Below are 24,616 nucleotides of genomic sequence, written 5' to 3'. Positions count from 1 at the left end.
TTGTAGAGATGCAAAAAATCAACCAGAGACGAGGTTCTCATTTTCATTGTCACCAGACCGTTTCCTGTTTAACTGTATGTGAATTTTTACTTGTCCCAGCAATATGCTTTGAATTTTTATATACGTAATCATTCTGTTCATTTACAATACGAACATTTACAGTTTTTTTTTATTAATCCCAGAATTATTATAAAAAGCAACAATGTTATAATGAGATATATATATATATATATATTATATATATATATATATATATATATATATATATATATATATATATATATATATATATATATATATATATATATATTAAGGTTCCACAGACTTATCAGCACTAGAGCAATTCACTGATGCGATCTCTTTAAATCAGAATGCATTTAAAAATTAATTCATGAAAAGTTCATTAATGAACAAAATGCTATTATTAAATAACCTCTAGGGGCGCTAATATTTTGCAGTACTTTTGCTGGGGAAGCTACATAACTTGGAAAGTATAAGCACAGGTGTGGAGGCACCCTATTGTTGTTCTTCTTGCTAGGTTGTCTATGGCAGCCCATACAGACTGATTGGGGAGGGTCTAAGGAATATTCTGACCAAATATAGGCCAAGTGCTGCCAACTCTAGCGCCACCACTGGATCAAATTTGGGACTAATTTGGAAGAATGTTTATGTCATAACTTTTGAACCATGTGTCCAAAATTTAAACGCTAGGCATCCTTTGATCGAGACAAGTTTAACGCACCATTTGACATCAGTTTCCATCTAATGACGTTTTCCGCCATCTTGGATTTTGTCAAAAACTCTTTTTTCACTATTCTTCCTACAAATTTTGTCCAATCATCACCAACTTTGCCACAAAAGCCTCACAAAACTTGGTAGGCAACTTCAGGACCATGACCCGAGGCTATGCAACAAATTTTGTGACAGCACCAACTACTGGTGAAAAGTTACAATAACACGCTAAACATGCATTTTTTGCGACTCCTCCAAATGTTGTCCAATCTTCACCAAATTTGGCTCACATCATCTTGAGACCTGTCTAAACAAAAGTTATTAAAGGAACTCTGATATTCAAAACTGTTCTCCCATAACAGACTGGCTAATGTGTGAAACTACAAATCATTCCTGAATCCCTTTGCCTATAAGTATTTCTCTGCGTTTCTGTGATTGCTTATGCAACAGTTGTAGTGCATCTGTGAATGTGCAGCTCACAGAGTCTGGGTGCTTAGCCCCTGACAATGCTGCTTGCAGCTTTAATAAGATTTATCAAATTAAAAAACTTCTTGTCTGCTTATTTTCAGATGATATAAAACAATATTGGATATTATCGGGGCTAACTTGTTTTCTGGATGTTCCACAACATTGTAACTAGAAACAGATAAAAAGTTGACGATGTATCATTGCTTAGTAAGGAAAAGAAAAATTTGTATTGAGAAACTACTGTGGTATAAGAGGGATAAAACAGTAATAAACTTCAGGGTATGACAGTAACTCCACTTCATGTGAGTTGATTATTTTCCTGTAACAGCATGCCCTATTGCATTTTATTCTGTGATTTAGATTGAATCAAAAAGAAAATCAGAGCCCATATTACAAATGCATGTTTTAACATAACCAAGACAAGAAGTGTATACAAGTACAAGTATATTGTATACAAATGTACAAGTACAAATGTACAAGTATATTGCAAACAAGATTCTGAAGCTTGTGGCCAGAAAAGTGTACAGAAATCACAGAACACTCCGTGGCCTATAAGTATAGTATCTCAGACTAAGACTAGCAGGTTATAAACATAACAGTAATAATAATATTTTGAAAAAGTCCCTGTTTGTTGGGGGGGGGGGGGGGGGGCTGAAATGTTTCTCTTCCACCTGATAAGAGAAAAGGTCATCCTTATTTCTCGGCCATACTGGGATGAAAATGCATGATGCATTTGACTTTACACTTCATATTTCTGATAAGAGTGGCACCAACATGCCATCAAAAAATCCCTCTATTACAGAACAAATGGTGGCCCTGAAAGTCGCCGCATTCTGAAGGCTTTCTCGATTATTACTTTGTGCTTTTCATGCAGCTGATGCGTGGCAGACTGATCACAGGAATGCACTGCTAATTTCACTGAAGTGACTGGAACATATTCAAGTACTGCGCACACTCAAACCTCATCTACGGCTGAGTTTGGAGTGCTGTATTGGAGAGTCCTGTATTCGTTCCATCTTGCCTGTGTGACTGTGAATAAACATCTGAAAGTCAGAGTCTGCTACCAAGAACTTTTTATTTATTTATTTTCTCAGTCATCAAATGCTAACAAAAAGCTGTATCTGTCAGTCAAGCTAAAATGGGGTGTGGCTTCTGTATCTGTCAGTAAAGCTAAGGAGGCCTGGCTTCTGTGTCTGTCAGTCCCTGTAAAGGAGGTGTGGTTTCTGTGTCTGTCAGTCCCTGTAAATAAGATCTGGCTTCTGTGTCTGTCAGTCCCAGTATTGGAGGTGTGGCTTCTGTGTCTGTGAATTCCAGTAAAGGTGTGGCTTCTGTTTATTTCAGTCCCAGTAAAGGAGGTGTGGCTTCTGTCCGTCAGTCCCAGTAAACGAGATATGGCTTCTGTATCTGTCAGTCTCAGTAAAGGAAGTGTGGCGTCTGTATCTGTCAGTCTCAGTAAAGGAAGTGTGGCGTCTGTATCTGTCAGTCCCAGTAAAGGACGTGTGGCGTCTGTATCTGTCAGTCCCAGTAAATGAGATGTGGCTTCTGTATCTGTCAGTCCCACAAAAGGCAGTGTGGGCTTTAATTTAAAATGAGCAATTTTATACACAATGCTGAATCTGAATCACACTTTAATGTATCAAAACAGCTCCAAATTCTATTGTATTAAATCCTTGGATGCTTAAACTATAACGTTTGGACGTTATTGCAGCAGTGCTGCAGATCACTCAACCCCCATAATATTACACACACTGCAGATCTGGGCTTTGATTGCTGTTTTAATAACCCAAGGATGAGCATGGTGAGCGTATTAACATGCACAAACAAACAAGTAAGCCAAAACCTTCCTAATTATGTTTGATTACAAACCTGGGGACCATTAATGATTACACGATATGAACGTATGGCTTGGGGCGTTTGATTATATATTTGGCATAGTAAGTTGGAATGGGAGTAAGAATTGTAATAAGGAAATCATGCAGGTCATTATAAAGGCCATAATGCAATATGTAAATGTCTTAATTAAGAAATGCCAAAGCAGAATGGCTGATTTACCAGAATGGTTAATTACCTGATGACCCTGTTAACAGTAGCAAAAGAGTATGTTTTGTATTAACCCATCATTAATAACTCCTCTTTGTCTGTCTATTTTTCAGCTAGATATCTGTATTTCCACCTGTCAATCTATCTGTCTATATATCAATGTAGTCAATCAATCATCAGGGTCAGTACTACATGTGGTGGAAACACCAGTCAGACAGATAGATAGTAAGAGGACGCACTCCGTCTCTCTTCCTCACCAATGTTAACAGTTCTGCTCATTCGACTTTCCCTCAGCGTGATTTAGCTCTCGGCATTTATCCTGTAACTAATGTGCTGGATCTGTGTTCATTTGTTTCAGGAATATACCAACAGGCTTCAGAGGAGTGAGATAACAAATGGCTTTAATAGCAGTTTTGCTCTCGGCCGTATCCTGTGCTTTGTTCCTGCTCACTTCACTGCTAAATTAATGAAGCAACGTTATGCTGTTTTTCTATTTTTTTTGCTCCTTTTCCCCCCTCTACCTCTCTCAGATGTGCTCTGTGCAGGATCCTAAGCACTCAGGATGTCTGAAGGGAAGGTCAGACTGAGTTCAGAAATTCACCTGATCCTGTTGATCCTCTACTTATTTATTACGCTTTATTTGTGGGTCCTAGTACGTCTGAAAAAAGTGCCTTACTGAACGTTTTAAATTTAGTCTAGATCTATCTATCTATCTATCTATCTATCTATCTATTCTTCCGCATACAGTCTATCATTTTAGTCTTTTTAACTGTCTAACCTTTTAGCTTTTTGACAGCCTACCTAGGTAATATAAGCTAATTATTACATAAGGGGGCATGCTGGAATAGGAAACTAATCAATGACTGGGTGGTGTGATGCACCCCAACACAAAGGGTGACATTACTGATGTTACTGCTGAGTTACCAGCCTGAAGTTGATTGTTTTCCTATAACAGCACACCCTGACGTGTTTTATTCCTCTTATACCACAGCAATTTGCCAAAGCTAGAAATGGTTAATTTATTAGAGAACAACATGTGCTTTCATATAAGTATCCATTTATGGTAATGTTTAATGTTGTGGAACGTCCACGAAAAAAGTTAGTTCCTGTTATCGCTTACATTGTAGCAGCTATAAACGACCAGCCTCTCTTTTTGTTTGTAAGACCAAAAAGAAAGTGCAAAGTCCTCATCCTGAAAACTCTGACAAATACAAAGCACTGACACTCCAGACACCTTCCATAATGCTACATAAACAGCCATCAACCACATACAGTACAGTGCTGTGAAAAAGTACTTGTATCCTGATTTCTTTCTTTATTTCTTTCTTTATTTATTTTATTTAAGCAAAAAAATGTTATCCAACACCTATCACCAACGTGAAAAAAACCCCAACTAATTGCCCCCATTAAACTTAAAATCTAGTTGTGCCACCCTTAACTGCAACCAAATGTTTTTCACTTACTTCTAGGACTAGGATTTACTCCTATGCTTTGGATCATTGTCTTGCTGCATAATCCAGTTGCGCTTGAGTTTCAATTTACAGACCAGATATTCTCCTTTAGGATTCTCTGGTACAGAGCAAAATTCATGTTTCACTCAATTATTGCAAGTTGGCGAGACCCTGAAGCAGCAAAGCATCCCCACACCATCACACTTCCTCCACCATGCTTGATCGTAGGTATGATGATCTTTTTGTGGAATTCTGTGTTTGGTTTAGGCCAGATGTAACGGGACCGCTGTCTTCCAAACAGTTCCACTTTCAACTCATCACTCCACAGAACATTCTCCTAAAAGGTTTGAGGATCATTAAGGTGTGTTTTGGCAAAATTCAGACGAGCCTTAATGTTCTTCTGGGTTCGCAGAAAAGAAAATCAGCATCTCCATAAAACTTGTCAGCAGATGGAAGCATGAAGTTCTCTAAAATCTCCTGGTAGACGTTGCATCGACTCTCGACTTAGATCAACACCAGCAGATGACATGGCACCTCAAATCATCACTGACAGTGAAAACTTCACACTGGACTTCAAGCAACTTGGATTCTGTCCCTCTCCACTCTTCCTCCAGACTCTGGCACCTTGATTTCCAAATGAAATGCAACAATGACTTCCATCTTCCCTGTGATTGTAGTCATGTGTACTGAACCTGACTGAGAGATTAAAGCCTCAGGAAACCTTTGCAGGTGTTTTGAGTTAATTAGCTGATTAGAGATCTTCTCAGGTCCACATGTCTGTATTATAAATTCTTTATTCTAATATTTTGAGATACTGGATTTTTGATTTCTGTGAGCTGTAAGCCGTAATCATCAAGAGTAAAAGAAAAAAAAGGCTTGAGATATTTCACTTTATGTGTAATGAATCTAGAATATATGAAAAGTTCGACTTTTTGAATTTAATTACGGAAAAAAACCCAAACTTTTCCACGATACTCTAATTTTTTGAGATGCACCTGTACATAAGCAGAGAGATAATCATTAAGGAAATTACCCTTAAAGGAAGTACAGGATGAATCCTAAATTTCAACACGAAAGCACTGAACAAAAGTCCTGATTATATTCAGCAGTCCGCTCGCTGTGTTTCTAACACACCTAACTCTAATACCTTATAAAGACTCCACTGTTCTTCACCATTGTAATTCCAGTATCATTTTTTTTATTGTCTGAAAGCAGCAGAGATGATAAAACACAGTATAATACTGCAGGAGTCGATATCAGGTGTTAGGCAATGTGTCATGACGGATTCATCACAGTTTTAAGTAATGCTTTTTTTTTAAATATTGAACAACTGTGCAGAATTCTTTTTGTGTGTGTGTCTGGTCTCAGATTTTTGGATGTGACTGTATTGCTCTCATCCGTCAGCAGGGTTTCGGCCCACTTTATTTTCCTAATTGGAGTGCGGTAGCTTTGGGTATTGGAGCAGATGGTGCCCATCGTGTCCTGGCATGGTATCAGCGGACATGTCCTCACACAATAGAGAGTTACATTCTAGGGGGAAAAAAGGAAACCAGGGCCAAAAATTTGAAGCACTTTGAAGATGGAACATAGCTAGTGCTTCTAAATACACTATCAACTTAAAAAAAAAAAGAAAAAAAAGAAGGTGTTTGGCTTGTAACTCCAGCACACACAGACACACACACACGAAACATGGCAGCGTTACATTTGATAACTAACTAGTTTGTGCTTCAATTGAATATAAAGGAGCTATTTATTGCAAAATAAATAAAGAATAAAACACTTGGTGGTATACTGTTACATGACAATAATCAATGACTGGGTGGTGTGATGTGGCCTGACATGAAGCCGAGTTACTGTTACCACCCCATAGTTCATTATTTTACTCTAACTGCATGTCTTAAAGTAATTCCCTTTAACTCCTCTTATACAATAGAAATTTGCCAACAATTATCATTTTTATTCATTAATGTATGACACATTGTGTTTTTTATCCATTTATAGTTGCATTTAATATTGTGGAATGTCCAGGAAACAAGTTAGTTCCAGTTATAACTTGCATTATATCAGCTATAAACAGGCATAACCTCAACAACCTCTTATATTTCTGTCGATAACACAATAAAAAACCAACAAGAAAATACCCAGCTTTTCAATATGAGACGATAGATCAGAATTTCAGCTTTAATTTCCTGATATTTACAGCTAGGTGTGTTTCACCTTAGAATATGGCACCTTTTGGTTGGACATACCTGTTTTTCAAGTAATCAAAACTATCGGAACATGTGACTGACTGGTGTTTCTTGTTGCCCAGGCCTGCCCTGTTAGATTGATTGTTTAAACAATTAATAGCACTGAATGTCTACTCTTGGTTTGAGCCCTGGGTTTCACCTGTGAACACTTGTGGCTATCAACATCCAGCGTTTGAAGAAGACTTCAAGAGAAATATAGAGGCCATACCACAAGATGCAAACCACTCATCAGTAAGAATTGGAAAGTCAGATTGGAATTCGCAAATAAATTCAGAGATGAGCCACACAAGTTCTGAAACCATGATTATGCTCTACCAAAGTGATGGAAAGGCCAAAGTGTGGAGAAAGAACAGATCTGCTCATGATCCAAAACATAGAAGGTCATCAGTTAAGCATGGTGGAGGTAGCGTCATGGCTTGGGCTTGCATGTCTGCTTCTGGAACAAGATCACTAATCTTTATTGATGATGTAACTCATCATGGTAGCAGCAGAATGAATTCAGAAGTTTGCAGAAATCTGTCTACCAATTTACAGGGAAATGCATCCCAATCTAATTGGGAGGAACTTCATCATGCACCAAGACAATGACCCAAAACACACTGCCAACACAACAAAGGACTTTATCAGGGGGAAAAAGCGGAAGATTTTAGACTGGCCAAGTCAATCACCAGACCTTAACCCAAGTTCACCTCCTGAAGAAGAGACTGAAGCGAGAAACCCTCCCGAAACAGACAACAACTGAAAGAGGCTACAGTAAAAGCCTGGACAAGCAACACAACAGAAGAACGCAAGAAGAATGCAGTTTGGTGATGTCAGTGAGTCGCACGCTTGATGCAGTTATTGAAAGCAAGGGATATGCAACCAAATATTATGCATTATTCACTTTCATTTACTTTAAGACTATCTTTTCCCATACTTTTGCTCACCTACAAATTGGATAATCTGCCAGTAAAGGTACTATGTTCTAAGTTTTTTTTTTAACACATCTAGATGTGAATATTGTGCCTCATGAGATGGAGCAAAAACTGTCCAATTCTTCTTAGTTGTGTTAGCACAGTGGTTAGCAGAGGGAGAGCTCACTGGGCCTAGGTTTTCACAAAAATATATCCTGAAAAAGAAAAGGGCAACTGAACAGCTTTAATATTTGTAGCCAATCCATACTGAGTGTGTCTTGATTATACAATGCAACAAACCACACTTAGTTTGTCGTAATTGGTGCAATTTTCTGCAAGTGTGTTTTCATAAAAACACACTAGACTTCTTTTGATTACTAAATAATAATGCAAGATTTTTACAAGGAATTTACAAGTATTATTTTAAGACTCATAGCTTCTTCCTTCATTTTGTGGTCCCCATGGTGGCAAGTACCAAGTGCTCATGTTTGTCTTTGTTTCTGTTTTGGTCCTGTCTCTGGCCCCTGTCTTGTCATTGGAGTATTAACTAAGTAGTGCGCTTGTTGTTTTATACCTTTTTGTGTCTGTGAAACTTTGCGAAGTCTTATTGTGCTTTGTTTAGTTAAGCCTTTCTTTCTGATCTCTGCCTGTTTATTTGATTTATGTTTATAGCTTGTCCTATGTTGAGACGGTCTCCCTGTGTTTTGACTCCAGGTTGTACCTCTTAATAAATCTAACCCCGAGTAAACCAGATCTCACTGCATGTCACAACTGTCTTGAAAATTGAATACTTGAAACCATGGACTCCTTCCTATACTGAACGGCACTTCTTTTTGTTATTCATGAATTATATTTAACGATAAATTGTTAAATATAAATATAAAAAAAGATACTCATTATTTTTCTGTAGAGGTAGTATTATTTTTTTTTTTAGCTCCCGTAGAACATCTAACATCAAAACGCGTGTGCGCGCTTCTTTTAATTCCCTGACATGGTTCACCAAAGCAACAGGATTAAGCAACAAAGATCTGCAGGTTCTAAAATCTTTGCTGTTTTTTCCACCACACTCTTCTATAATCCCTCAGATGTGATGAGAATGCGATATGACAGCGGCTTATCTGACAAAAAAACCTGAGGTTTCTCAGCCAAGCTTCGACCTGCAGCTTTTTAACCCGGAGTCCAGTTCAGAGGAATGTCACGCCTCATAGATCTCACTACACCCTGACGCCACAACGTTAAGACACAAATGTACTGAATTTAAAAGAGGGAAAGAATCACATCACCTCAAATGAATCAAAGCTTTAAAATGGTCTCCCTCGAGGCTTAATAAAACTGTCTTTTTTCTAGCTTGATCAAAAATGCTGCGCTATTAATGTCAAAGGCGTGGATAAAAAGTGTGCTTAGGTATGACATCCAAAAATGCAGCATGAGAAATCAATGCCTGCTGCTTCAAATGGTGTGTCCTAAAACCCCCCCAAAAAAACTTTGTCTGATGTTTTCAGGCATTACATTCAAAATGCAGTTTTTCCTCTGTATGTGCAATTTGCTGAGATTGTTTTTTCTGCTTTAAATCCCTCATAGAAACAACCTTAAAAAATTTAATAGGCATTTCTATGCCAGAAAATTACACAAGCTCCACAGCTATTTTGCTTTTGTGAGTAATTTTCTTGTCTTTCAGATCAAAAGTATAATGAATTCCTAGTATAACTGTCCAACCTGATATCAGTACAAGAGTAGAGAAAATTGCATGAATAAATGTCTACCTTACAGACTTCTTATTTTCATTCCTGAGTTTCTTATTCTCTTTTTTAAGGTGTCTGACTACCTACAGTAGTTTTCTACTTTCTTCTTCTCTTTGTTTATGTCTTGGTACTAGTTAACTGATCATTTAACTGACCCAAAATTCATTGCTGACTGGTTGCCTTGTTTCCTATGCTCATTGTTTCCTATTTTTGTTTCCTAGTTCTCTACTTAATTACACTAATTACCTCATTTCTAAGGGTTTTGCAGAGAGGGGTACTTGCTCTCACACGCTGTTAATCAGTTCGGAGCAAAATGGATACGTTTGGCATATAATGTGTTCGATTCGAGGTCGTAACTTGTAATTCCCAAACATCAACCAGGTAAAGCCAAAGAAAGCACACCTCAACTCGTCAACTTGCGGTAGTCTATTCAACTAGGAGTTCCTTCCTCGTTCATTGTGTGATCAGAAGTAAACAAAGTAGCACTTCTAACCTTTAAATGAGTTATGCTATAGTATATACAACTATTTGCTTTAGATAAATCAACACACAGACATATAAGCTTGTTACATCTACATCTACATCAACCACTACATCATTAACTATACAGATCACTGATTACTGGCTCATCAAAGTTAGCTGGCTAGCTTGTTGCTAACAAAAAAAAACCCCCACAGCATTCCAACCTTCATGTTACCCCTTACGAGGTATACTATATGATCAAAAGTATGTGGACACCTCACCTAACCATCACACTCATATGTGCTTGTTGAACATTGCAGATTTTGTTCCCCTTTGCTGTTATGATTACCTCTACTCTTCTGGGAAGGCTTATCACTTGATTTTGGGGCGTGGCTGTGTGGATTTCTGATCATTCAGCCACAAGAGCATTAGTGAGATCAGGAATTGATGATGGGTGAGGAGGCCTGGGGTGCAGTCAGTGTTCTAGTTCATCGGAAAGGTGTTCAGTTGGGTTGAGGTCAGGGCTCTGTGCAGGACACCTGAGTTCTTCCACTCCAACCTTCACAAACCATGGAGCTTGTTTTGCGCAAGGGGCATTGTCATGCTGGAACATGTTTAAGACTCTTAGTTCCTGTGAAGGGAAATTGTAATGCTACAGCATACAAAGACATTCTAGACAATTGTGTGCTTCAACTTTGTGGCAACAGTTTGGGGAAGAACCACATATGGGTGTGATGGTCAAGTGTCCACAAACTTTTGGCCAGTGTATGTCAAATTAGCATTAGATACATTAGATTAGTATGTAGGGCTTACTATTCATTATTAAGTAATACAATGACAGAAAAAAAAACATAAACAAAACTATCATTTATCAAATCATTTTCTTCCCCTTACTTCACTCTTTATTGTTTAGATTCCAAATTATACAGTATTCTAGTCTCCTTGATTTGGTTTACTGATTCCTTACTTTCCTAGATCCTACTTTCCTTCTTGCCTACTTCGCTGATTTCTTAACTTACTGATTATACAGCTTTCTAGCTTACTAATGAAATTGCTTCTTAGATTCCTTGTTCCCTACTTCTCGGATTACTTCATCATTTATTCTGTCTGTTTACTAGCATTGTTGTCTGGTTTAATAGATCATGAGCATTTGTTTTATTTCTCCAAGTTATGCGTTTGTCCTGTTTTCGGCCACCGTCTTCCTGTTTTGGATTTGCCCTTTACAATTGGTTTCCATGGACTTTTATTGGAATTATTATTATTATTATTTTTTAAATCCACAGTGTGTGCTGCTGCAGCTCTGTATGTGTGTGTTGGATGTCCTCCAGTTTAAAGGTGATTTTGCAGACTGAGACATGGGGTTTAACTTTACAGTGACCTTCGCCTACTATAAATCCCACACCATGAGGACAAACCGTCTTCTCTCTCTCTCTCTCTCTCTCTCTCTCTCTCTCTCTCTCTCTCTCTCTTTCTCTCTCTCACTCTTTCTCTATGGGTAACATTAGAGAATCAGCAATACAGAACCATGTAAATACAAATGTTTTGCTAATTGTATGCGAATTCCAAACAGTGTTGTGTGCTTCCATCAGGTATCTTACGTTACAAGACAACGTCATCAAAGGAGCACCAGAGAAAAACACATACAGTCCAAAATAAAGAATTGTGTGTCACAATGCTATATCAATTATGTATGCTTTAGGCAGCAATGCTAGTCAGCTAGTTAAGATGTTAGCAGCCACACTGTCTGTATTTACATGCAAATATTATCGCCAGTCAGTTTACTCTAATCTCCATCTACAACAAAATACTGCAACCCAAAAAACAAGGGTCAGTTCCTGCATTTGGGTCGACTCAGACACAAATTTTTCAGTGTTCTCAGAGAAGCAGACCGAGACCACCTTGCTCAGATGCTCTTGGAGCGAGAGAGCGGTTGCTGTGTTCTGACCTGCGCAAAATAAACAGACTAAACACTTCTAGCAGTACACTGCTTGTACTGCTGCAAGCTACCCTCCAGGAATGCTTCTTCCTGCATGGTGTGCTGCTCAGACTGACATTCTTAATTTATTACATTTTTTTGAAATAACATCATAAAAGTCTAAAGTGATATTTGGTATTTGGAAGCTGCTAGTGGTCGATGTTGAAGAATCACTGCTGACTCTGAAAGGAATCGTTTGGTTGACACAAAGCCGATTGATTTTCTTATTAGCTCACCGGATCCGGCTAATTAACATTCTCCACTCAATTTAACAGCTATTCTGAGTGTTGCTAATCGCCTGTGAGGATTAAATGAGTTTGTGCAATATCAATCATCGATTTCTGCCAAGAGGAACTCTATGGGAGCTATACAGGATGATAGGCTGCACTGTTGAGGTATTGCTTGAAGGATTACATGTTGAACACACTATTTGCTACTTCCTTTCATTGAAAAAAAAAAAAATGTTCCGCACATATGTTGTTGCATTGGTTTATAACAAACTGTAAATACGGTATTGTGTTGATGTCGTTTGACGAAGTAGAGAACACTGTTTTGTCATTGTGTAGATTACAGCTTGTTCATACTGGTCTATTTTTACATTCCTAGCCCGTTCTATATCATGATCCTTGGCCTTTACATGTCTATTAGTCCATACCTGCAGAGTGCATCTGATCGACAGATCCTCCGGAGCTCGAGGCAGTTCGGTTTCGCCTTTTCCTCAAAAGAGCAGGTGGGTACGATGGTCTGGCGTCGTCGCTCAGCACACGCTTTGTCCCTGCACGAGCAGAAGAGCAGTGGGTAGCTGAGATCGTTCTGCACGCGCTCAAAGAACTGGCGCAGTGCCCGGTGGCAGCGTTTACGGCTGCACGGCTCGGAGAGTGTGATGGGTACAGAGCGGCTACACGCGGTGACGTAGGCCGAGCGCTGACGCTTACACACCGCGTTCAGGTTACACGCCTTTGTAGCATCCAGACATGGATTACACGAATTCATAGACTCGGGACACACGGTACCCTTAGACGAGGCCGAGTCCATAGCTGCAGAGACAGACAGAGGGAGAAAGAGAAAGGGAGGGAGAAATGATTAAATGATATATCATATTTGTTTTTGCATTATCAGTAGAACTATATTGTAATGAGGCTGTGTTGACATTCAATAATGCTGTAAATGTAATATATAAATTCATTATTTCTCACATAAACACATGCATTGTTAACTCGAGAAAAGTTCAATAGAGGTGGGGAAATAATTTTCTACGATGCACTGATACTTGCCAAAAAAAAATAAATTATTTTTCATCCATATGGTTAACCACATATCCATTCAATAATTCAAAACATTTTCATTTATTTCATCTTCAATTACTGCTTTTTACTGGATGGGCTCCAACTTATCCTGAGTGGACTGGGTGCATGATGGGATGGCAATCACGCCATACACACAATTCACCTACCAACTGGACAATCAGGAAGAAACACTTACGTACAGTAAACCAAGCTTGGACCGTCAAGTTGTAAGGAAACACAACTACCTACAGCACCATCCCTAACCCAACTAGGTTCTAACAAGGTCAAATGCTTCTTAATTGTGTATAAATATAGAAACATTCATTCATTCATCTTCAGTAATGACTTTATCCCAGTCAGGGTCATGGTGGAACCAGAGAATATCCTGGAAACACTGGGCGTGAAGTTTGACTACAACTTGAACGGGACACCAGGATTGTTTAGGGATGTGGGAGGAAACTAGAGAACCCTAAGGAAACCCAAGCAGACCCAGAGAGAATACGCAAAATATCATACAGGGAGTAACCCGAGTCCAGGACCAAAACCAGGGATCGTGGAGTTGTGAGGTGGTAATGTTACCCAATGTGTCACTGTGCCACTCTAATCAGAAACAGATTACCCATAATTGACCATTCATGAATACAAAAGGTCTGGCCCTTGAGCATAATGGATATCATTTAAATTTCAGTCAGTTAGCGAGACTTTTTGAGAAACTTTTATAGACCAAGCTCAAAAGAGCAATGGGTTGCCAGTTATTTATATGAATGGAGGCAGTAGAGTCAATACCATCCATTGGCAGGTGAGTTGCTGCTATAACTTTAGACTTGTCAGCTCTACGTGCAGAACATTTTCTTTTATATAACGGAATTGGAAACCCATCAACACCTCTATTATTGGCCTACTGCCTTTGAAAAGTTCTTCCAGAGCTAGCGGAACATCTAACAGAGTTATAAGTTCTGGAGACAACCTGACATTAGTACATGAAACAATATCATCTGTTATGCATCTACATAACAACCATGGTAATCTGTTCTTTAAACATAATTTAATGGCACGGTTATTCAGAATTGAAAGGTGGCATGGTGGCAAAGTGTGTAGCAAGATCAACGTACAACTCCAGGGTCCCTGGGTCAATTCTAAGCTTGGGTTTCTGTCTGTGAAGAGTTTTGCATATTCTCCCTATGTCCCTGTGGGGATTCTCCAGGTATTCCTGTTTCCTCGCACCTCCCAAAAACATCTAAAAGTGTGAATGTGTGTGCACGGTGACCTGCAATACACACCATCCAGGGTATATTCCTGCCTCATGCCCAGTGCTCCGGATCTGCTGCAACCCTGACTAGAATAACATGCTTGAGTTATGGTGCACTGACTTAAGACATCCCAAGCATTTTCTGTCTGAGATCTAGAGAGCTGCTGTATTAGAGATGGTGGGATATATTTTCTCCTGGGACAGTATATAATTTTTGGTGGAACGTGCACAGCACAATGGGGGTAATGTTACCTTTAGTAACAAAATGGGCAAATCCAAAAATGCAAGAATATTCAGGGAAAGTTAAACAAAAAGAAGTGACTTCAAAAAGAAGCAACAACCATATGAGTAACAGCAAAAGACAGTAACAAACCACTTAATAACTGATTGACTGATAAAAGTGCAAGAGTTCACAAGTAAATGCTAAGGTATATATACACTGAAGGTTAATGAGGCAGAAACATGGTCATAAATAAGTGGTTTCCATGGAGACAACATGTACAACCCCATGTACAACCCCAATTCTGAAAAAGTTGGGACAGTATGGAAAATGCTAATAAAAACAAAGAGGAGTGATTTGTAAATGTAGTTTGACTTGTATTTAAGCAAAAAAATAAACGTATAAAGACAAGGTATTTGATGTTTTACCTAATCAACTGCATAATTTTTTTTTGAAGATATTAACGTTTATTTTGAAATTGATGCACGCAACATGTTCCAAAAAAAGTTGGGACAGGGGCAATTTAGGACTAATAGCAATGTGACAAGTTGAAATAAGAAGGTGATGTGAAACAGGTGAGGCAATCATCTAATCATAGTACATAAAAAGCCTCCAAAAAAGGCCTAGTCCTTCAAGAGCAAGGATGGGTCGAGGCTCACCAATCCGCCAACATTTTGAGAAGAACATTCCCCAAAGACAGATGGGTAGGATTTTGGGCATTTCACCTTCTACAGTGCAGAATATAATTAAAAGATTCAAGGAATCCGGTCAAATCCCGGTGCGTAAAGGGCGAGGCCGAAAACCACTTCTGAATGCACGTGATCTCCGATCCCTCAGACGTCACTGTCTTAAAAATGAGTCTGTAATAGATATCCTGCCATGGGCAATTGTCGATTGACACCATTCGCCGCTGCATCCACAGATGCAAGTTAAGGATATATTATGCAAAGCAGAAGCCATAGATCAACACTGTCCAGAAGCACCGCCGACTTCTCTGGGCTCGCTCTCATCTGAGATGGACAGTAGCACAGTGGAATCGTGTTTTGTGGTCTGACGAGCATTTCAAACAGTTTTTGGATAAAACAGCCGACGTGTTCTCCAGGCCAAAGAGGAAAAGGACTATCCAAGCTGTTCAGTATTTTGTCCCCTACATTCACTCACTGCGATCCAGTTTAAAGGCAACTCAGACAGGAAGAATTTTTGGGTGGACTTTGAATACTCCCAAGATAAGGGCTGTATGATTTGGAAGGCAGCTATACTTCTAATACACCTATATTTTTGCCAAATCTGAGAGCAGCACTGCATTTGTTTTTCTCAGTATAGACAATCCCATCATTATGTTAACTGGACCCAAGTTCTGTGAAAGTCTGACAAATGGTGGACCAAACTGTCACTGTGACCGAGGTAACCAGTTAAAAGTTATAACTGTGTTCATAGATTGCCAGTCATTCCCAATATAAAAATAAATCAGCTAGCATGCTCACAAACATTATGGAACAATGCTATATGGATAGTTTGCCAATCACTAAGTGAGGAGTAGTCTATTTGTTTACAGGGGTGGACAAATCCTTTGTCCATCAAATTAGCAAGCCCAACTGGCAAGCTAGCCAGTTCCATGTTTTGGTTGCCTGGAAAACTAACTTGTTGAGTCTAAAAAGTGATAACTGATGTAAAAATGTATGGTTAGCTAGTTAACTGCATTGATACAGAGTAATGGTAACAAACCAGTACAGTACATTGTCACGTAGCCACCCTTTACTCTAAAGAGAAACCCCTAAATTGGTTTCTGCCAGCTCGTGCTTATGCTGTGTCACAGGGTGGAACTCTATCTACTGTAGGAATACAAATTTAAGAGTCACTTTTTACCTATATGTATATAGCATCAGCTGAATGATTACACTGAGGAAAGTTTCTTGTATTAGGTTTCTGCCAGTGCCTGTTCTCTTTATTGTGAGTCACACGAGCATGATAACTGAGAGCTATCAACTTTTTTTTTATCCCCTTGGTGTCTCTGTCCCATTCTTTGAATTGGTGGCCATTGTTCATGATCAGCAATACCTGAGGTTTGGACTTTTCTTTATCTCTATTAAAATGAAGTGTCTGAGTGGTATAGTTATGCTGATATGGATTAGGGCTGATGAAACTCCAGCATCTTGGGTGGTTCCTGAAGAAGAACTGCGTACTTCCTTTGCATACTTTGTTTAAGATCGTCACCTGAGTGCTTTTTTATGTATATATATATATATATATATATATATATATATATATATATATATATATATATATATATATATATATATATATATATATATATAAACTACAATATACAGATCCCTTGTTTAGACTTGATGACTGCAGCTTGAAACAGTACGTTCTCAATAAAGAATCCTGCTGAATATATACCCGAGTCTTCAGGTCTTCACTTCTGAGTTTCCAACACTACCTTCTTCCACATACATGAGCTCACAGATGCCCCTGATTGCCTTGAGATGGTGTGATTGACTGGGAAGAGACAGTATACCATCCATCCCACCCAGAGAGCACAAAGCTCTTGGACCCCCAGCCTCAGATGGCTGTGGCATCGTCAGGATTCAAACTTGGGATTTCTGGACAATGCTTTTTCATTGCACCATGCAGAAGCCCAAATGAAAAAAAAAAAAAGTATTTTGGTTTTTGAACCTGTTTGTCTGGGGAACTGAAAGCTGGGACATGATATGACAAATGATGGTGCTAAAATGTCTTCCAGTGTTTTCCTTTTTGCTAATTGCTAGCCAGTGAGGCAGGTACCTTTAAAGAATGTGGCTAAGGAATGGAGTTCATAAGTGCAACAGAACAGCCAGATTTCTAGCATTCATACATCACAAGTTAGTTCTGAGAAATGAGTTATTAGTGCTTAATTATACGGTGTGTGGGAAGAATATGCCTAAAGCCTTGCAGTGAATCTTCTGTGTATGTCGCCTCAGAGTTAAACCTGTCACATGTTCTGACCTTTTCAGTTGCTCAGATAACAACTTGCCCGCACTCTAATTGCATTTTTCCTAAAAGCCTCGCCTTTGTTCTCTGAAGCAGCTTTAATTAGTTTTCGCCCAATGTGAAATGTTGGATAAGCGACTTTGTGTAGTCCCGAGTTGAAACTGCTGATGTAATTCATTTAGACGAAAAGGTGCGCTTCTCCACCGATTCTGCTGCAGAACATCATGTTTATTCAGGCTGTGCTTTGAATCTGAAATACAGCAGCCCGCAGGTAAAGCGCACCTTTTTTCATATTAATGTCATAAATCGAGTTCTACTTATTGTGTTTCTCCTCTGTGATTTGTGGACTAAATCACCTGTATTGTATTTTCACTCGAGTTGTTTTTGTTTTGTTTTGTTCGAGCACATTGCCTCGGGTTCAGACCCATAAAATCTAATCGGATCTGAGCGGAGTGGCCCTGTCCCGCTTTCCGCCTCTTCCTCCCTCACTACACACTGAGAGAGCCTTCACACCAAATCAGGATGAGGCCGCATTTTGGCTGATGCTTGTCGAGGCTCTGATGTAATCTAAATCTCCTAGGCTTGTTATACAAGGCTTTAACCTACTGTCAGTATTTCTCTTCCTTTATCTTATTCTCTGTCTCATTTGCCCTTCTTTCTTTTCTTCCTTCTTTTCTTCCGTTCACCACATTCATCATTCTATTCTCTCAATTCTAGACACACACACACTCTCTCTCTCACAGACACTTTCTTATTATTTCTTGTGTTATCTGTTTCTTTTGTATTTCCGTCTGTTCTTTCATCTCCCTTTTCCTATTATTTTCCTTTTCATTCATTCATTCATTCTTTCTTTCTTTCTCATTTGTTTCTTTTCTTCCTAGCTTTGTGATTAATATTTCTGTTCTGTATGTCTGTTGGTTTGTTTGTTTGTTTCTTTCTTTCTGTTACATACTTTCTTAGAGTTCTTTTCTCATTTAATTTCTTTCATTCTTATTTCTATTATCTTGCCTGGGTCATTTGTTCAGTTTAGTTGTTTTCTTTCTCTCTTTCTTTCTTATTTTCTTTCATCGTTTCCATTGATTATTCTCTGTTTTTTCTTTTTTTCTTTTATCATTTATACACATTTGTGGATCTCTATTTGTTCTGATATTCCTTTCGTTCTTATTTTATCTCAACCTTGGCATCGACACAATCCCACACACGTACACACACGTGTACACACACACACACACACACACACAGCTGAAGGGGACATGTTTGCGATGCTGTGGGACTCGGCAGGACTGATAAATATTCCGTGCGTATGCGTGTGCGATGGCCAATTATCACGGCAGCGGAGTGAGCTTGTTACGGTGCTGACAGGAGGGGGTCTCTCCGTATCTCAGTATCTTCCATCCCTCCGGCGATTCACCGCATGTTTTATTTAAGCGCAGGGAATCAAATGAGGGCTTCAAAACAGAATCGCACAGAGACAGAGGCTTTCGTAAGGTCACGTTAGTGGAAAGTGGAGCCTTGTTTCAAGCAGCGTGAAGCTCAGCGCCAAGTCCTTCGAAATCCCGACACACTCAGAGTGGTGAGAGACACAAACACTGCCTCGTTTCATCTCTGAGAGGAGAGAATCAGGGAAGAAATGACTGCAGGGCCCATTCACATCAAAGTCCAGGAATCTGTTTTGGAAGAAAGAACATATCTGGGTTTGGTTCCTTAAAAGCAACATGCTATGATGAAACCGTCATACAACTGGGTCCGAAGGACTGAGTACATTACCATTTTAATTTTCATCAGCTATCAAACACACATCACTCATCTACAGATGCAAAAACGGGTGGCATGGTGTTTGTTAAAGCATCTTTTTGAAGAGCACCTACCAGAGGCATTTTCTCTCACTGACTGAATGAAGGACTGAATGACTGACTGAATGAAGGACTGAATGACTGTCTGACTGAATGAATGTCTGACTGACTGAATGACTGACTGAATGACTGTCTGACTGAATGACTGCCTGAATGACTGTCTGACTGAATGACTGTCTGACTGAATGAATGTCTGACTGAAGGACCGACTGAGTGAATGACTGAATGACTCTCTGACTGAATGAAGGACTGACTGAATGACTGACTGAATGAAGGACTTACTGAATGACTGAATGACTGTCTGACTGAATGAAGGACTGACTGAAGGACTCACTGATTGAATGACTGAATGACTGTCTGACTGAATGAAGGACTGACTGAATGACTGACAGAATGAAGGACTGTCTGACTGAATGACTGACTGAATAAATGATTGAATGAAGGACTGACTGAATGTCCGACTGAATGACTCACTGAATGAAGGACTGACTGAATGTCTGACTGAATGAAGGACTGACTGAATGACTGTCTGACTGAATGACTGTCTGACTAAATGACTGACTGAATGTCCGACTGAATGACTGTCTGAATGAAGGACTGAATGACTGTCTGACTGAATGACTGTCTGACTGAATGACTGTCTGAATGAATGACTGACTGACTGAATGAATGACTGACTGAATGAAGGACTGACTGATTGAAGGACTGACTGAATAAATGACTGACTGAATGAAGGACTGATTGAGGCCCTGTTTACACTAGAGCATTTTCATTTGAAAACGGTGTTTTCAAATGAAAACAATCCTCGTCCACACTGGTGTTTCCGCCGTGTTTCAGAAGCTCCGTCCACGTTACACGACCGAAAATGCATGTCACATAACCATTCATGTGCACTGGGAATGCACATACAAGTGTAAACAGGAAGTTGGTCGCTAGTCCAAACCGGCATTCCATGTAGGGTTTACACCGCTTGAAATGAGATTTGTTTGCGATCACTCTAATTGTAGCTCGCCTCTTGCGCATGTAGGCCGCTGCAGTATTATAAAATACAGAATTTATCTGCACAATGGCTGTTAAGAATGATAACACAGCCAGGAAAGTTTGCGGTTCAGTCTCCGTGTTGTTGTGTATACGATCAAGGTAGCGTAACGGTCACATGGTAGGAGCTTGACGAATCAGGGAAGGATTAGTTTTCAAAAGTCTTCGTTTTGGTCTGTTTACACTGAAATGCGAGCCCGGAGTTTTCAAACTAAAATGGGGTCTTTGGCGTTTCCGAAAGTCTCTGTTTTCGAGGGTCAAAAACACTGTAGTGGTGTAGACGACTGGCGTAACCGTAACAAAAGTTATGCGTTTTAAAATGAAAACGCACTCGTGTAAACAGGCCCTGACTGAATGACTGACTGACTGACATCTTCATTTCTCATTTTACTCCACTCTTCCTTGCAAAAATGCTCCAGAGCTATAAGATCACGAGGGGGTCTCCTGTGCATAGCCCACTTCAAGTTATTCCACAAGTTGGTATTTGGAGCTATCCATGATTCCCTCTATCTTCATAAAGCCCCTTGTTTTTGAGAAAAACATATTTTTTAGAATTATGCCCAAAAAGTTACACCTTGGTCTCATCAGATATGGTCTGGTGTGATTTATGTGTTTTTCTTTCTTTCTTTAATACCTCTCCATTCTTCTTTCTTCCTAATATTCTCTATTTTTCTCCATTTCTATTCAATATCTCTTTCCTTTCCTTCTTTTTCATGTCTGTCATGTTTTCCACTTTTCTAGTTTCTGTACTTTTTATTATTTTTTTCTTCTATTATCCCTTTCCTTCTTCTTTTTGTCCAACGTTTCAACCCCCTTTCTTTCTTTCTTTCTTTCTTTCTTTCTTTCTATTCTATATATAAACTAACATATAAACAAATATGACACACTGACCTAACTCTCTCCCTCTGTCCTCTGTTTCTGTCTTCATTCGTTTGTTCCTGCCTTCCTTCCTTCCTTCCTTCTGTTCCACAGCACTTATTTTCATGCTTGTTCATGAAACTGTCCGTTCTCAGCCATATGCAGCGTCACATAAAGCGGCACAGCCTGATGTGATGAATTCAGATAATCTGATGTGATTTGCTTGCTGTGTGTTTTGCACTTGAAGAGACAGAAAGCTGTTTTGAAGTCTGTCTCAGTCACAGTGAGGTCTTCCTGCACTAATCGATTAGAAACACACCACTCCTTTCAAACACTGTAATATTCCACTGCTCCGTATGTGGTGCAGAGTTAAATGTCCTTTAAATGTCACAGTCCCTTATTGGTTAGAGCTGTCCTCGCTGTGTTGCTCACATTCCGTCACGTCTCCTCACTTCTGTCACTACACTAAGGCATGGCTGGTCCTGACTAGCATTTCATTCAATTCAGTTCAATTCAATAAGCTGTCCCTCTTTCTGTGTGTCCCACCCTCTGATTGCCCCTCTGTCTCTCTCTCTGTCTGTCTGTCCCTCTGCCTATCTCTCTGTCTGTCCCTCCCTGTCCCTATCTGTCTCTGTCCCTCTCCCTGTCTGTCTCTTTCTCCCTCACTCTGTCTCTCTCTGACTGTCTGTCTCTCTGTTTGTCTCTCTCTCCATCTGTCTCCATCTATCCCTCCTTCTGACTTGAACCTGTCTCTGTCTATCTCTTTCTGTATGCCCCCCCCCGACCATATATCTCTGTCTCTGATTGCCCCTCTCTCAGTCTCTGTATTTCTGTCCTGGTCTCTGTCTGCTCAGCCTGACTGTCACTCTCTCTATAAGTCCCTTTTTTCTGAATGTCTGCCTCTGTCGCTATGTCTCTCTCTCTCTAATTGTCCCTGTCTCCCTCTGTCCTTCTCTCTGTCTGTCCCTCTCTCTAACTGTCCCTGTCTGTTTGTCCCTCTCTTTGCCTGTCCTTCTGTCTGTCTCTGTCTCTGACTGTCTCTCGCTGGAATTGTTCCTGCCTCTGTCTGTCCCTGTCTTTCTCCCTGTGCCACTCTCTGTCAGTTCCTGTCCCAGTCTGTCAGTCTCCCCCGCTCTCTCTGACTGTCCCTCTCTCTTTGTCTGTCCCTGTCCCTGCCTATCTGTATCTGTCCCGCTCTTTGAGAAAATGTGTTCCCTGAGCATATTACTCGGCATTTGAGTTTAAGTGTGCATCATCGTGCTTTTCTCTGTTTATTCTCTATTTGTTTATAATTTATCATTTTGATTCCCATTGCTTCTGTTAACTCCATTATGTGGTGCATGTTTTGGTTTATTAGTGTGATTAGCACAGAGTTGGCGGTGTGTTTTTCTCGCTGGGTGTTATCACGGCCCGGGAGAAAATGGCGTTTGAACAATTAAGCCGGCGGCATGCAATCAAAGTTGCTGCAGGTGTCAATGTTTCGGCAGAGGAGAGCAGATTTCTTGTGGGTGAAGTTCTAGGGCATGAGAGAATTTTGTCAGCTTCCAGAATAAACAACTATATTGCATTGGTTCTACACTGTTACAAATAAGCCTGTGTTCAAACTAGCAAGTGACAAGTCGCTCGTGTCACTTGTAGTTTGTGCCTTGTAGGTGTTCAGTGACTGCTACTGTTGCCACCATTGTTTTTTTTAGTTAACATGAGGAATAAAGTAAAAACGTATAGCCTACAATCCCCTATACACTTTATACACACCACTTTTGATTAAAATATATTTATATAATATAGTTTGATTTACATGTTACATGCTAGACTTCATACTAGCTTCACTGACAGATTAGTAAAGGAAGCTAACTCTACTAGCGACATACGGTGACCAAAGGCAACAACAATCTCTACTTGTTCCTATTTAAGCTTTATTTTTCTTCATAATGTCTCTATATACATTTACTAAGAGGTCGTATAGGACATACGATGAAACCATGGTTATTTTAAAGTTTAGGTTTTTCTTCCATTTTTGCAAGCCAAAAAGTAAATAGAAACGAACTACAGGTAGAAACTAAAGTTCTGAGTGTGGGACTGAAGAAAACATTGGTCTAAAGAATCATTCAAGCCAGTTGTTCGGATTTCTAGCTTTACCGCGTCATATCTAATTTACATACAACTGAGAAAATATCAGTTCAAATGTTGCTTGTTGCTGTTGGTGAAATCGTGGCTCTGTGTCATGCACGCACATGGAAAATTAACAGCATCATGTTGATTTATTGCCTGCTAATGTGAACATACGGTCAGGGTTCCTCGAGGGTTCTTTGGATTGTTCCGGCTTCCTAAAGGGGAATCCTTTCTGAAAAAGAAACTCTCTGGACAACAGATGATTCTGTGCCAAATTTAGCAGACTTAAGGCAGGTAAGACCTAAAATGTGCTTTTGTGCATGTGTATGTTGGGCCAAAAGTTGTATGCAGCGTCGTTTAAAGTTTATATTCGACTTTGGAATGTGGGCAAAAATACAACCGATGCTTGTATGACATTTCATTTTAGAGTTGAAAATGGCCCTGCTGTAAAGCTCTGGCTGTGATTTTGCAGTCAAGATGCAGATGAGTTAACCACCGTTAATCCAAGGTAGGATGTGGGCCAGATCAAATGGTAGACCTACAAATAAAGTAGGGCCTACAAACATGGCCGCCACAAACTACAATCCCCTGCACAACACTCCACCGACACGTTCCCCATGGCTGCGTCCGAATATCCCTACTAACCTACTACACAGTAGGCGAAAAGCAGTACGCCAAAATGTAGTATGTCTGAATTCTCAGTATAGATAAAACAATATGCGAGAAATACCCGGATGACCTACTGCTTCCGCTGAGATTCTGCAGTATGGAACCAATGGACACAGTGGATGCTGCGATATCCCATAATGCAACTGGACTGGCACGGAAGAGCTGTCCGAATCCGTGCTGCTTAGTACGTCCAGATTGTATTCATACCACTTATACTGATCAGTACGTACTGTATCAGCGGCCGAGCAGTAGGTACTGAATCGAATGCAGTAGGTACTATCATAGCATGATTTCCGATGCAGACCATCTTCCGAGTTCTAATCACGCACACCTGTTCACAATAAGA

The 24,616-nt window shown here is 39.7% G+C and overlaps 1 protein-coding gene across 2 annotated transcripts in view; it reads right to left on the bottom strand.

Moving 5' to 3' along the window:
• Nucleotides 1–24,616, bottom strand: part of gfra2b (GDNF family receptor alpha 2b) — a 94,092-nt gene that overhangs the window by 17,592 nt on the left and 51,884 nt on the right. For both annotated transcript variants that reach the window (XM_053644830.1, XM_053644829.1), the window contains one exon: nt 12,668–13,049. In XM_053644830.1, the coding sequence (XP_053500805.1) occupies nt 12,668–13,049 (382 nt within the window). The remainder of the gene's footprint in view (nt 1–12,667; nt 13,050–24,616) is intronic.

Source organism: Ictalurus furcatus, chromosome 16 (genome assembly GCF_023375685.1).
Source record: "Ictalurus furcatus strain D&B chromosome 16, Billie_1.0, whole genome shotgun sequence".
NCBI lineage: Eukaryota > Metazoa > Chordata > Actinopteri > Siluriformes > Ictaluridae > Ictalurus > Ictalurus furcatus.
This window is presented reverse-complemented; position numbering and strand designations above follow the sequence as displayed.